Here is a 16,000-nt window from a genome sequence, read left to right on the forward strand (position 1 = left end):
TTTTGCACACTATATAAGGAATGGTGGAGGCTGCATTCAAATTTTTTGTACGCTATATAAGGAATGGTGGAGGCTGCATTCAATCTTTTTTGTACACTATATAAGGAATGGTGGAGGCTGCATTCAATTTTTTTTGTACACTATATAAGGAATGGTGGAGGCTGCATTCAATCTTTTTTGTACACTATATAAGGAATGGTGGAGGCTGCATTCAATCTTTTTTGTACACTATATAAGGAATGGTGGAGGCTGCACTGAAGATGATGGTGGAGGCTGCATTCAATCTTTTTTGTACACTATATAAGGAATGGTGGAGGCTGCTTTCAAATTTTTTGTACACTATATAAGGAATGGTGGAGGCTGCATTCAAATTTTTTGTACACTATATAAGAATGGTGGAGGCTGCATTCAATCTTTTTTGTACACTATATAAGGAATGGTGGAGGCTGCATTCAATTTTTTTGTACACTATATAAGGAATGGTGGAGACTGCATTCAATGTTTTTGCACACTATATAAGGAATGGTGGAGGCTGCATTCAATTTTTTTGCACGCTATATAAGGAATGGTGGAGGCTGCATTCAATCTTTTTTGTACACTAAATAAGGAATGGTGGAGGCTGCACTGACGATGATGGTGGAGACTGCATTCAATTTTTTTGTACACTATATAAGGAAAGGTACAGGCTGCATTCAAATTTCACTCATTTCAAGATTCAAACCAGCAATTTTGAAATCAAAATTAATGTTCATTTTGATTTTTGCATCATTTTAGACAGTATTTCATTTATTTGACAGCGGGATGTTAACCAAATTAGTGTTCCTGGATTCTGTACCAGTACTAGCCTGTTCTCAGCAAGTAACTGCCAACTTCTCTATGCGTATCAGAGAAGCAGGTCAAAATGACTTAAGACACAATGTCTTTTATCAAACTGATATAGAGAATAAATGCCACAATTGGGCATAAAGCTCACGACCTTGTGAACCGTAAATCTGCATTCTCGCTACTGAGCTAGGCGGATTGTTCGAATGAAAAGTTTTATTTTGGTGCAGATATCTGCAATATTAGAGCAGATGCTATTCACAGATATGAGGGTACACACACAAGAACTGGACTGCATTCTTTATTTCAACAAGAGCACCGCCTTGCGGGTGCTGACGCTCATCTGATTTTTTTTTGTATAATAGAAAAATTGTCCTACCCATGATTTTCTAAGTCCAAAAAGGGCCATAATTCTTGCAAAAAGCAGGATGGAGTTATGTTTCTTGATGTACATAGTCAACTTATGATGGTGAACAACTGTTGCAAGTTTCAAAGCAATAGCTTGATAAGTTTAGGAGAAAAGCTGACCTAAACATAAAACTTAACCAATAAATCTGATATTTTCTAAGTCCAAAAGGGGCCATAAGTCTTGCAAAAGCAGGACAGAGTTATGTTTTTTGCTGCACATGGTCAGCTTATGATGGTGAACAAGTGTTGCAAGTTTCAAAGCAATAGCTTTGATAGTTTATGAGAAAAGCTGACAAACATATTACTCAACCAAGAAAACTGATTTTCTAAGTCCAAAAGGGGGCAATAATTCTTGAAAAAAGCAGGATGGAGTTATGTTTCTTGATGTACAGGGTCAGCTTATGATGGTGAACAACTGTTGCAAGTTTCAAAGCAATAGCTTTGATAGTTTAACAGAAAAAGTTGACCTAAACATAAAACTTAGAAATCGGATATTTTCTGAATCCATAAGGGGCCATAAATCTTGCAAAAAGCAGGATGGAGTTACGTTTCTTGCTGTACAGGGTCAGATTATGATGGTGAACAAGTGTTGCAAGTTTTAAAGCAATAGCTTTGATAGTTTAGAAGAAAAGCTGACCTAAACATAAAACTTAACCAAGAAAACTGATTTTCTAAGTCCAAAAGGGGCAAAAATTCTTGAAAAAAGCAGGATGGAGTTATGTTTCTTGATGTATGTACAGGGTCAGCTTATGATGGTGAACAAGTGTTGCAAGTTTCAAAGCAATAGCTTTGATAGTTTAGGAGAAAAGTTGACCTAAACATAAAACTTAACCAAGAAATCTGATATTTTCTAAGTCCAAAAGGGGCCATAAATCTTGCAAAAAGCAGGATGGAGTTATGTTTCTTGATGTATGTACAGGGTCAGCTTATGATGGTGAACAAGTGTTGCAAGTTTCAAAGCAATAGCTTTGATAGTTTAGAAGAAAAGCTGACCTAAACATAAAACTTAACTACGCAACGCCGACACAGACGCTGACACCGATCAAGCGATGACAATAACTCATCATTTTTTTTCAAAAAATCAGATGAACTAAAAAGTACCCAAGATGTCACAACTCAGAACATTACAATCTTAGCACAATTCAGTTTTTACATTTAATAAGTCCCTTTAAAACCTACATCTAAAGATTAAATTGTGTAAATTTATGTGTAGCAGACAACTTGATTGTATTTATAGCATAACTTTTAGCACACACTATCATTATAAATAGATTTACAGCACACAATCATGTTAAATAGATTTACTGCACACATGTGTGCACATACAAGTATAAGAAGACACTCTTATTACTACAAGAGATCACAGAGTGATCTTGGCGCCCACCAATGTGTCATTTTTGTGTGTTCCAAATTTCAAGACTTACTGACTAGCTCAAGGTCAAATTTCATTTCCGTACACAACACTGTGCATGTGGTCTAAATTCGAAAGCTGTAACTTGAGAAATGTGAAAGTAGGTCACTAGATCAATTTCAAGGACAAAGTTCTTTGTACACAAAACTATGCATGTGCATCAATTTTGAAGACTGTAGTTTGAGAAATTTGAAAGTAGGTCACTAGGTCAATCTTAAGGTCAAAGTTTATTTCGGTACATAAAACTATGCAAGTGGTCCAAATTTGAAGGCTGTAGCTTGAGAAATGAGAAAGTAGGTCACTAGGTCAAAATCAAGGTCAAATTTCACTTCACAACACAAATCTATGCATGTGGTCCAAATTTGAAGCCTGTTCCTTCAAAAATGTGAACGTAGGTCACTAGGTCAATATCAAGGTCAAAGTTTGTTTCGGTACACAATCCTAATTATGTGGTCTAAATTTGATACCTATAGCTACAGAAATCTGAAAGTAGGTCACTAGGTCAATCTTAAGGTCAAAGTTCATTTTGGTACACAAAACTATGCAAGTGGTCCAAATTTGAAGGCTGTAGCTTGAGAAATGTGAAAGTAGGTCACTAAGTCAAAATCAAGGTCAAATTTTATTTCGGAATACAAAACTATGCATGTGGTCCAAATTTGAAGCCTGTACCTTCAAAAATGTGAAAGTAGGTCACTAGGTCAATGTAAAGGTCAAAGTTTGTTTCGGTACACAAAACCATGCATGTGGTCCAAATTTGAAGGCTATAGCTTGAGAAATGTGAAAGTAGGTCACTAGGTCAAAATCAAGGTCAAATTTTATTTCAGAATACAGAACTATGCATGTGGTCCAAATCTGAAGCCTGTATCTTCAAAAATGTGAAAGTAGGTCACTAGGTCAATGTCAAGGTCAAAGTTTATTTCAGTGCACAAAACTATGCATGTGGTCCAAATTTGAAGGTTGTAGCTACAGAAATGTGAAAGTAGGTCACTAGGTCAAAATCAAGGTCAACTCATGTCAAGGTTCATCTTGCCACTCAAAACCATACATGTGGTCCAAATTTGAATGTTGTAGGTTATTGACAAGAAGTTTTTATAAGCTTTTCCCTATATAAGTCTATATGAACCATGTGACCCCCAGGGCGGGGCCATATTTGACCCTAGGGGGATAATTTTAATAAACTTGGTAGAGAACCACTAGATGATGCTACATTACAAATATCAAAGCCCTAGGCTTTGTGGTTTGGACAAGAAGATTTTCAAAGTTTTTCCCTATATAAGTCTATGTAAACCATGTGACTCCCGGGGCGGGCCATATTTGACCCTAGGGGGATAATTTGAACAATCTTAGTTGAAGACCACTAGATGATGTCACATACAAAATATCAAAGCCCTAGGCCCTGTGGTTTTGGACAAGAGGTTTTTCAAAGTTTTTCCCTAAATAAGTCTATATAAACCATGTGACCCCCGGGGCGGGCCATATTACACCCCAGGGAAATAATTTGAATCACATTGGTAGAGGACCACTAGATGATGCTTCATACCAAATATCAAAGCCCTAGGCTCTGTGGTTTGGGGCAAGAAGATTTTCAAAGTTTTTCCCTATATAAATCTATGTAAATTATAGAAATAAGCAAAGGGCCATAACTCACTCATAAATTGTTGAACCAGTCTGATTTTCAGGGGGACACAACTAGGGTACCAATACATCATTCTGACAAAGTTTGGTCAAAATCCCCCTGGTAGTTTCTGAGGAGATGCGATAACGAGAAATTGTTAACAGAAGGACGGACGGACGGACGGACGGACTGAAGGACGACGGACCACGGACGCAGAGTGATTTGAATAGCCCACCATCTGATGATGGTGGGCTAATAAATAGATTTACTACACATATGTATAGACATATGTACTGAAAACGAAAGCTTCTCTTTAATCTGAAAATATACCTACCAATTTAACGATAATCTTCAGGTAGGGTCCGAGGTACTTGTTAACGCTGAGTATTTCCAAGATACGCAGGTACCAGAAGGTTATGTTTATCACATACAGAACTCGTGCAGCACGATGGTTTACAGGCAGAAATCGCACAATCACAGCAGTTGAAAACCACAATATAGACACTGTATCCCAGATGTTCCATACTGAGCTGAAGAACACTTTGACCTTCCCTAGTAGACTGGTTGGCTCGGATGCTATAATCTGCAAGTAGAGAAAATATATTGTAAAACAAGCAGCTCTGTTGCGTTTTCGGGAAAGTCTAAACACTATAACATTGTGCATGTCTATTTCTGTCAGCTATACAATAGCTCCATGAAAGATGGCTTTATTTAGAAGACCTTCAACTCAATTTGTAGCCTAGCAAGCTGTCCATTTAGTTACAGTGCAATCCCTGTAGATCAAAAACAAGGCTAAATGTAGAAAATCTTGAAATCTCTTAAACTGCTGGTCAACAATAAACAGAGGACTAAAACAGGTTTTTGCAGGTTAAAGAATGTAGTTATGGAGAGGTTAGTTTAATAAGAGTCAGGGTGCAAGGTTAAAAAGCAGAAGTTTGGAGACCAGTCTAGAGAGTCCAGAACAGAGCTCAGCTCAGTTTTAGAACTGATCAATGAAATGACTGCATTCTAAGTCTGGTCTCGAAACTTAGGTTTTATAACCTCCAACCCTTGTCTCCATGAAAAGAAGTTTTTTGCATGGAGTAATTTCAGTAGGAGTGCCTTTAATGGAAATGATAATGTATTCCTGTTAGGAAAAACTTGTTCTGTTGTTGGGTTGTTTTGTATTTCACAAACTAAGATTCAATGTTAACAGTCAATTAACTTGGTGAATCACCAGAATGCTTAAAGTACATCAACAGATAAACACTTCCTGCAGAATAGGCTACACGGAAGACAATGAAAACAACTTTACAAACGATTATAATGGAATCATTCCTTCTTAAACAAATACCCATGTGTAATACCATAGGTGCATTTATCACTTTATTCATTTGTACCATTCAACACAAAACTGTTCTAGTTTGTTCTGTATATCTTGTCAGTTATACCAGTTTTCAATTTACCCCTTGACATATTCTGATTCACCAGTAGCAAGCAGTAACAAGAGCTCGTAGAACACGAAATGCCCCCCTTGATACATTCAGTTATTGCACAAGAAACAGAAATTATTTGCTTACTGTAAACAAAAGTTCTACTGTTCTGGTTCAATACGACCTTGACCTTTGACCTATTGACCTCAAATTCAACAGGGGTCATCTGCTGGTCATAATCAACTTCCCTATTAAATTTCGTGATCCTAGACCCAAGCATTCTCAAGTTATCGTCCGGAAAGGGTTTAACTGTTCTGGGTCAATGTGACCTTGACCTTTGGGCTACTGACCTCAAAATCTATAAGGGTCATCTACTGGTCATGAAATACCTCCTATCAAGTTTCATGATCCTAACCCAAGCGTTCTCAAGTAATCGTCCGGAAATGGTTTAACTGTTCCGGGTCACTGTAACCTTGACCTTTGACCTACTGACCTCAAAATCAATAGAGGTCATCTGCTAGTCATGATTAACCTCTTTATCAGCTTTCATGATCCTTGGCCCAAACATTCTTCAGTTATCGTCCGGAAACCGTTTAATTGTTCCTGGCCAATGTGACCTTGAACTTTGACTTAATGACATCAATTTCAACAGGGGTCATCTGCTGATCATGACCAATTTCCCCATCAATTTTCCTGATTCTAGGCCCAAGCATTCTTGAGTTATCATCCAGAAACCGTTTTTCTGTCTTGGTCACTATGACCTTGACCTTTGACCTACTGATCTCAAAATCAATAGGGGTCATCTGCTGGTGATGACCAACCTCCTTATTAACTTTAACGATCCTAGGCCCAACCATTCTTGAGTTATCATCTGGAAACCGTTTAACTGTTCTGGGTCACTGTGACCTTGAACTTTGACCTACTGGTCTCAAAATCAATAGGGGTCATCTTCTGCTCATGACCAATCTCCCTATTATCTATGATGATCCTAGGCCTAAGCGTTCTTGAGTTATCATCCGGAAACCATTTGACTGTTCAGGGTCACTGTGACCTTGACATTTGACATACTGATATCAAAATCAATTGGGGTCATATGCTGGTGATGACTAACCTCCCTATCAACTTTCATGATCCTAGGCCCAAGGTTTCTTCAGTTATCATCCGGAAACGGATTGGTCTACATTCCGACCGACAGACATCTGCAAAACAATATACCCCTCCTTCTTCGAAGGGAGGGCATAAAAATGTTAAACAACATGGTGTACATCATCACTCTTCATGTGTCAATCCATTAATCTAAATCAAAGAAAGAACATTCCAGTCTATTTACTGAATCCACAAATTCAGGTGCCTGTGCAGAAGATGTTTTGAACATAACTGTATAATATAATCTTATGCCAATGAATTGAAGTAAGGCTCCCACATTTACTTAAGTAAAAGTTTGCATGATCAGAAGGCCTTCAATTATTGCCTTCAGACATGACTCTGGATGGCCTTTTCCATTCTGTAAATGTAAAAGCATTTTTTTCTCTAATTTAACAGGAAAAATTATCACAAATTCAAAGTTCCAAGTTGAGACTGTTTTGACATTTCAGCACTATATTTGGCACTATTTCATGCGATTTCACTGTAAAGTGCAACAACTGATTTCAATCAAATCAAATTCAGTGCTGTATACAGCCGTCCAGTTAATGGAATTTAATCCTTATCAAACAAGTGTGCAAATATGGCGGCTTTCTGTGAAAAGACACCTAATACCATTAACAGGCAGAAAAAAGAAAAACATTTCTTTTGTTCAGTTTTATGAACAAGTTAAGACTTTGATGGTTTGAATGGTGATTTTTCGTTTAACTGGGTATAAGTTTGGTAAACGTCTACCAATCAAACCCAACACTGACTCATTTAATCGCATAAACGTGGTAGCCTTAATTTTCAAAAGAATCACAAATTTTTAAATTGCTGTCATCTAGCGAACTGCAAAATAGTAGTAATGCAACTAATAACAAATTTACAGTTTTTTTATAAAATGCAAACCAGCCTTAAAGGATGAACTGATAGTGTGCTGTCGAGATGCTGAAACGCATCCATTATTTAAATCAATTCTTTACATTATCAATATTCACGTCATTATACGTCAACCCTCCCACATAAAATAATGTAAGTGCTGTATAAACATGGATTACGACATTCACTTCGTTTGGGTAAACAATTTCATCACGTTTTTCTTTTGATGTAAAGAATTTTATACTTCTCGGTTTGTAATATTTCTTTATGAAAATAGATACACCCCCATTTCTACAATCCCAGCTTAGCTCACTCAATTCTCCTTTTCCGCATATTAATTAATGTATAAGCCATGTTTATCGTGCAGCCTGGTCAGAGCTAATCCTTTATTCTGTAACATTAGATCTCCAAGAATAAAAGTTAGCACAATACAATAAATTACTAGAAAATGTGAATTATGTAACAATGCAAATAAAATGATGTTTGTTCATCTATTGTATCTGATTCCTTTTCTAAACAAGAAACGAGATCACAGAGGAATTTTCTTGCATTTCCATTTAAAGCAGACAAGGTTTATTTATTTGTGCTCAACCTCTTCCTGTGTGGTCTGAAAGACTGCGATGGTCTGAATATTGTACGGTGGATTCTTTTAGCACACAGTTTTATTTCATTATTTTGCTGGGCAATCTGACTGACACCTCAGGGCAAAAAGTGAATAAATGCATAGAAATAAAGAAGCACTTAGCCAGTTTTTGTGCTAAGGTGGACATTATAACAATACAACAGCTTTACAACATTTCGTGGTGCAGGAAGTTTCCAGGTGCTCCTACAAGTAATATTTCAGGCATGGGTACGCACCTAGGCATAACCACTGACACCTAAGTAGAGGGTGCATGATATTCACAGGTAAACTGGTTTTAACCTTTACCCTGCCATATTTCTAACATGGACTGGTCAGTGCCACTAATATTATTCAAAAGGGTGTTCACTGAAAATTTACTGACTGGTTGCAAACAGTAAAGACCAAGTTCTTAGCAGAACTCAAACCTAAAATGGTGAGGGGGAAGGGATTCAATCTGTTACCTTAACCACTCAGCCACACAAGGCTCCTAGTGCACAGCAGTTTAGTCTCAATACTGTGTATATATTAAGGTCAGTCTGTCACTTACGCCTACAAGTAGCTTTAACAACACCAAAATAATGATAAAATTCTTAAGTTCTGAAGTTCTGTTAAAATTCAGTCAAGTGGAATGCCATGACAAGAAATCAGGAACACATGGTACTATCTCCCACAACCATGGAGACATATCAATCTGCAAATACAATAAGATATTGTCTCCTCGCACTATTGGTCAAAGTGACAGTAAGAATGCCAATAACACAGTGGATACTGACAGAGACAGAGTATAGAACTCTTACTGGCAGATTACGAAACACCCTGCGAAATAATTTCCAATTAACAAGAGATTTACTTTTGTATAATGACAAATGGAATCGGTTTTCTTCAGTGTCATGCAGTGGAACACTATTTCAAATTGTAACAGAGTTTTTGTTAGTTATCACAATCAGGAGTTAATTATGAATTTTTTTTGTTAATTTCATTAAAGCGTTTATGAGGATCATGAATACACAAAGTATAGGAAACTACACACTTTTGGATGATATAACAAATTTAGACTACAATGTCTCAGAAACGAATTCATCTGGTCAAGGCAGCTTGCAAGACAGCCACAATGTTACACAGCCAGATGGCGGAGGCAGCCTGTTATCTAACCCAACATACAAGCTTGCACTGGGACTACTTATGTGGTTGTTGCCTATCATTATAACAGTCGGGACAATTGGAAATATTTTCAGCTTTATTGTGATGCTACAAAGAGAAATGCGACAAACTTCAACATTTTTCTACCTTGCTGTTTTAGCCATTGCTGATACAATCGTTCTATTTATGAGTGCGTTTAAGACCTGGTTTCGGCTGTGTTCTGGATTTGAAATGCTACATATTTCTGATGCAAGCTGTAAATTATTTACATTCCTCACGTATTTCAGCCTTCACATGTCGGCATGGCTTATAGTCGCAGTGACAGTCGAGAGGTTTATAGTTGTGTGGTTTCCTCTTAAAGCGACATCTATATGTAGTGCAAAGCGTGCCAAACTTACAACTCTTGGGATTGGACTGGGCTTTTTCTTACTGAACGCTCACCTCTTCTGGACAGCAGATCTGATTACTGACCCAAAAAGTGGGCGCAAGACATGCGCAATGTTACAAAATAATAGATTTCTGTACGAAGAGGTTTTACCATGGGTGCATTTAACACTTTATTCGTTTGTACCATTTGTGTCATTGTTAGTTTTCAACGTTCTAATAATAATAAGCTTAATCAAACATAGACAGATTATTTCTAGTCAAATGACACGAGCGGACAAACGAACAAGATATAATCATCGCCGACTGGCTATAACACTGCTTTGCATCTCCTTTGTATGGATTATAACGACGACGCCTAGCGCACTGTACACTGTCTTACCTCTAAAAGGTGACACGGTGACAAAAGCTGCTAATTTCTTTCTAATCAAAGTTATCTGCTATATTTTCATGTATATCAATCACTCCATAAACTTCTTCTTATACTGTATTACCGGCCAGGCATTCAGAAGAGAATTTATGAAGATAGTGTGTCGGACATGCCGAAAGCGACGCAAACCAAAACCAAGACTAACATTCCGAGCAAGCCGAAGTGGAAGTGGACAAGAGACGGTATTTCCGTTGATGGAGAATATGTACGGGAATCGTGGAAGTAAGACTAGTCATTCAACTTCCTCATATTCTCGTTCTACTTGAGGCATGTAGCATATTATTTTAGCAGCATCTTTCTCACATCTGCTTCATTTCTTACTTTCTTTTCTCATTTGGATTTAATGTCACACTGACATAATTCATATGGCGACTTTTCATTTTATGATAGTGGAGGCAGAACCCAAGTGCCCCTCTAGGAATCATTTCATCACAGGCAGGCACCCAATTCCTTCCCCAAGCCAGCTGGATGACTTCCTCACTTGAATGAATTCCACATCCCAAGCAAGGTTTCGAACCCATAGTGGTGCGAAGTAAGTTCACTTTTTGTTACTCAAAAAATGCTGCTCTTATTATCACTTATACTTTGTGACTATGAAGTCAATTCAAAGTAAGTTCATAACAGGGTCTATGAAAGTCATTGCTAGAGGGCATGAGGAATGTTGCACTTTTCATCAGTACTAAAACTAAGTCTGCTTTTATTTTTTTTTGGTTGCATTCTGTTCTTCCAAAGGAATTTGCTGGTATTACCTTTAAGTAGTTTGTAACACTAATCTGTCTGTCTTTAAACACTCCTGCCTTTCATAGTTTTACAACTTTATTTCTTGACTTTTCATCCATCTGTTGTTGTTTTTTTTTTTATCTTATTTCTTATCAATATGCCACTTTTAATATCAAAATCATCTAAATACATAATAAGAAACTATTTGTTTCCTAAGCGCAAAAAATGGTTAAGTGCATTAAAAGGAAGAAGGGCTTATCCACTTTTGCACTGAGGTAAAGACATACAGCTAGGGTCTACATATACATGTAAAGTGCAGATTTGTATTTCTCAGGAAAGGTATCAAATTAATTTTATAATTAAACCTACTAAACCAAACTCTTTAATGGCAAAGAGTTTTACAATTACAGTCTAACCTGTATTTAGCAGCTACTAAAGGGAACAACATCATCTGACTGCTTAAGACAAGCTAAAATTAGGGCAAAATGTCAATTTTGAAAGTTAGCTGACTGGCTGCCTAAGGCAAGAGGTTGCTTAATACAGATGGCCAGTGAAACAGGTTCAACTTTAAGGTCTAAAACTACTTAAGTGCAACAGTACCTAGGAGACTACTAATGCATACTTGCCTATTCTTTACAAGACAGCAGAATTTCTTGATAGGAAATAAACTCATCAAATTTTAATAAACCACCTTTCAAAAAATCTAATAAAGATATCACACCTGAGATTAAAATCTATTCATAAATGACTTCCTATCCTGTTTTTCTATTTATGAACAATGAATCATTTCCCTTCCCATTTCAGGAATAGTTTCTTATTAAATATTTACATCTCCATCAAATTCTTCTTTTAAAGCTATTTGCCCGCAGAAGGCTTAAAATTTTTCAAAAATGTTTGGCACAGAATGTACAGTCCAGTCCACTTAATACGAACTTGCTTGATACGAATTTTCGGATTAAACGAACAAAGTCCGAATTCCCCGGCCGAGTCCTTCTATTTTCTTTGTAACATTATTTCAGTAATAGCGAACTCGCTTGATACGAATAATCTGTAAATACGAACACATTTTGGAAGTTCCAATAAGCTTAAATATTATACTTTTCCATCTTTTGATACGAATTAATTTTAGAAGTTGGGGCCGTTATAAAATGTGTTGAAAATAATAATATGGTCAAGCTTGTGCCACTTGGTAATTGGACAATGGATTAGTTCACACATATTCACAAACAAACACTCGGTCCTTTGTGTATCATGTCAATATAAAATAATTTAATCAATTAATAGGTCAAGATTTAAAGAGGTGTAAATAATTTTAAACACATTATTGACGTTCTAGTGTCAATACGGGTAGGCTGTGTCTTCCAAAATATACAAACTTTTATACCTCTTAGAATGCTTGTTATTTAGTACAAGCTTCAATATTGGCGGTGGATATAATTTGGCGCTCTTGACCTCGACCGCACATTAAAATTTAAATCAATACAGATTTACCTGATTAAGTATGATGTTTCTTGAGTAATTTCAATGTTATCTGAATGAATTAACTTAATCAGTTTAAAACTATTAACTACTTTCATGTATCATAATATTGGAAACTATTCACCGATGATACTGGTGATACTGCCCAAATTGCTCGGACAAATTATCTGGTCATACATTCATTAATACGAATTTCGTTTGATACGAACATATTTCTTAGGTCCGGATGAGTTTGTATAAAGCGAGTTTGACTGTATATATAACACTGAAAAATGATATTATAAACATGATTGAAAATAAGTGTTAGATAATGGTAAAACAAGAGCTGTCACTAATGGTGACAAATGCCCCCGCAGCGCCTTGACCTTTAACCTGGTGACCTTGACCTTTGACCTGGTGACCCCAAAGTCAGTAGGGGTCGTGTACTCAATAAGTACTATCAGCATGTGAAGTTTGAAGGTCCTGGGTGCAGTGGTTTACGAGTAAAGTGCCTTAATGCAAAAAGTTAACGTTGTGACGAATGAACTAACGAACGAACGGACAGACAGTTGAAATCTAATATTCCTCCCTTCGGGGGCATAAAAAAACAATAAAGAATGTTGTTTTTCTCCATTATTTTAAAAGCATTGCAATGGTTTACAACCTTCTGCACTATATGTTTAGTAATTTATAAATTCAAATTTCAGTAAGTTTGTATTACTGGTTACTTCCACAGCATCCACACATTCAATTGGTTTATGAGAGAAAAATAAATGCCCAACCCTTATCATGCTGGACATGATCGATTCTGCCTTAGCGATCAGTGCAGATCATGATCAGCCTGCACATCTGTGCAGTCTAATCAAAATCTATACTGTTCGCCATTCAGTCAGTATATTTTTGGTATGCATCCCTTTCAACAGTAAATGGTACTGTCCAGATTGAAAGACGGACAAGTTCATTATAGAAATTTAGCAGGGTAAGGCCTAAATTGTGTGAAAAAAATCGCTTTAAATTCTTAAAAAAAATATATTTGCAGATGAGGCTCCCCAGGAAATTCTGTCTATCTTGATAAAGGCAAAAGACGAAAATTCCTCTACACAACTAATGGGCAGGTTGCACCTATATTTTTGATAAAATTAAAGCATAGGTATGTTTTTTTTTCTTAAAATTCATATCTGACCATTTTACGAGATATTTTTAAATCATGTGACCATACTATCGTTTTTGGATCAGCCACCATTTTTTTGTATCTTTTGTTGCCATTTTGTTTTGATATATATTTAGATATACAATCACAATTATGTTGCTATAATGATAATTTAATGTCATGGGCACAAGCTTTCATGTGTTTGACCAAAACTTAATCCTACTTCCTGACTCTTACTAGCTAGTGTGATGTTTATCTCTTAGTTGGCAACTATCTTTAGATATGATATATTTTTCTTGTGATTGTGTAGAAAGTATCCTTTTCCTTTCTAAAGTATTAATTCTCTTCAATGCTGCCTTAATGACCTTGTAAAAGCTGCTTATTTCTTGATTAAATAAATATTAGATTTTCTTCTACCATCTTACTTCAATGCATCATAATTATTATGCCCTCCTCAGTTACATTTTCACTCTGCCTAAAATGCTTGTTTCCTTCATAATTACCCTATAACTATGTACTAAGAAAACTTCTAAGTATGGAAAAAGGAATCAGTAAAGCTGTAAGATGAGCTAGAGAAGCTCAAACTTAATCATTTTCTCAACCCTGAGTTACCATAAATAAACTAGGATAGTCATCTTAACAGAACTAGGTTAACAGCACTAAAGACTGCATTTGCATTCAATTAATTAACCAGCAAGGCTATCATTTTCAAACTTTTCACTGTTTTGCAGGATTTTTGTGTTGTACAAGAACTGAGGAACCATCAACTAGGCAGTCTCCTCTAACTCCTGTTTCAACATGACATCAGCCAACAAGTCTGTCTCCTATTTCTCTTGTTACAACTTGACAGCAGTCAACAAGACAATCTCTTACTTCTGTTTCAACAGGACAACAATCAAAATGACAGTTTCTTACTTCATATTCAACAAATAGACAGTCTACGAGACAGTTATCTCTCATTCAAGTTACCACAGGATAAAGCTGAAATCATCAAAGTAATTTCCTCTTACTACTATAAGTACTAAGAGTATAAACAAGGCCGTGTCTTTGAATTTTGGTAACGATGTGACTTGTTTACATTTAACCAGATAGTCTCCTCTAACTCCTGTTACTACATGATGACATTTAATATGACAGGATAATCAACAAGACAGCCAGTGCTCAACAAGATGGTGATCTCTCATTCTTGTTACCACAAGACAACCTACAACATGACAAGACAATCAACAAGATGATTCCACACTACATCTGTTACCACATAAAATCTGTCAGCATGAAAGATTGTAACAACAGAATATTACTCTTTTCAATGCACATGTGTTAAACAAAACTTGTTACTAGCTCATTACAACAGAATGTAAGCTAGTTACAACATGATAAACACATGTTACAACAGGATAAATAACATGTTACAACATAATTTCAAGTCTTCAACTGCTCATGTGAAATGAGGATTTTTAAAACATTCTTCACAAGATCATCACAGGTGACATCACAAGATACTCAACAGGATGTAGTTCTGTTACAGTTTGACCTATCCTGTTATCACAAAATTTACAACCCTATTCTGCAGTAGAGAAGGCCAAGTAACAAGATTTCTTGTTGGAGCTTAAGTTTTCTATCACTTTATGACTAGTAGATCTAGGAAAAAAACATGTGATTGATAACTATCAGAAGTTTAAATTACACCATAAATGTTGAGTTTGAACAAGAAAATATTTGGATTTTAGTCTGCTACCATCATGTAATACAGCCTAGGATTCATTTTCAATCTCAAAATTTAGACTGTCGCCTGAAACATTGCAACAAGAAATCTTCTGTGTATTATTTAGTTCAGTTTTCAATTATTTATAGTACAAATGTGATTCATTACAGGAACCAATTACTTACTAAACAGGCAATTATAATAAGTGAAATACAGTCAAACCTGTCTATAAAGACCACCCTTTGAAGAGCCAAAATGTGGTCTTTATTGGGAGGTGGTCTTTATTCACAGGTTAAAATACACTGTTAATGTTAAAATAGGAAACAAAACATGCGGTCTTTAGAGCCAGGTGGTGTCTGTTCAGAGGTGGTCTTTAACACAGGTTTGACTGTATACCTAATAATTTCAGTGAAAAATGAAATATATTTTTGGAAAAAAAATATCAAATATCAATTTTAACAAGAGCTGTCCGTAAGACTGTGTGAGCGCGCCCCACTATTAGACGATTTGACAGTAAAATGAATTTACTGAAGTTATGTCTGGAAAACGCAGTTTGTCAAATAATTTAAGTATGAAAGGGGTATAATTTGGTCAAAAATACAAATCCAGAGTTATGGGGATTGTAACCACACATGCAGATGATGATGATAAATCTTATATTGTACTAGTTATATCCAGAAACCGAAGATTGCCAAAAAACTTGAAGTATGAAAGGGGCA

General features: G+C 36.2%; 2 protein-coding genes across 9 annotated transcripts in view; one reads left to right on the forward strand and one right to left on the reverse strand.

Moving 5' to 3' along the window:
- LOC123523117 (transient receptor potential cation channel subfamily M member 3-like) overlaps positions 1-16,000 on the reverse strand; it is a 213,839-nt gene that overhangs the window by 34,150 nt on the left and 163,689 nt on the right. For all 8 annotated transcript variants that reach the window (XM_053549301.1, XM_053549300.1, XM_053549298.1 and 5 more), the window contains one exon: positions 4,591-4,839. In XM_053549301.1, the coding sequence (XP_053405276.1) occupies positions 4,591-4,839 (249 nt within the window). The remainder of the gene's footprint in view (positions 1-4,590; positions 4,840-16,000) is intronic.
- On the forward strand, positions 9,073-15,400 carry LOC123523119 (probable G-protein coupled receptor 139). Its single transcript, XM_045300763.2, has 2 exons — positions 9,073-10,470; positions 14,308-15,400. The coding sequence occupies exons 1-2, from the start codon at positions 9,285-9,287 to the stop codon at positions 14,376-14,378; spliced, it is 1,257 nt and encodes a 418-aa protein (XP_045156698.1). The 5' UTR covers positions 9,073-9,284; the 3' UTR covers positions 14,379-15,400.

Source organism: Mercenaria mercenaria, chromosome 8 (assembly GCF_021730395.1).
Source record: "Mercenaria mercenaria strain notata chromosome 8, MADL_Memer_1, whole genome shotgun sequence".
In the NCBI taxonomy this organism is placed as follows: domain Eukaryota; kingdom Metazoa; phylum Mollusca; class Bivalvia; order Venerida; family Veneridae; genus Mercenaria; species Mercenaria mercenaria.

Bases quoted from the DNA above. Each gene is read 5' to 3' on its own strand.
- LOC123523119 (XM_045300763.2), top strand. From the start codon at position 9,285: ATGAGGATCATGAATACACAAAGTATAGGAAACTACACACTTTTGGAT. The intron at 10,471-14,307 runs GTAAGACTAGTC...ACTGTTTTGCAG, and splicing joins TATGTACGGGAATCGTGGAA to GATTTTTGTGTTGTACAAGA.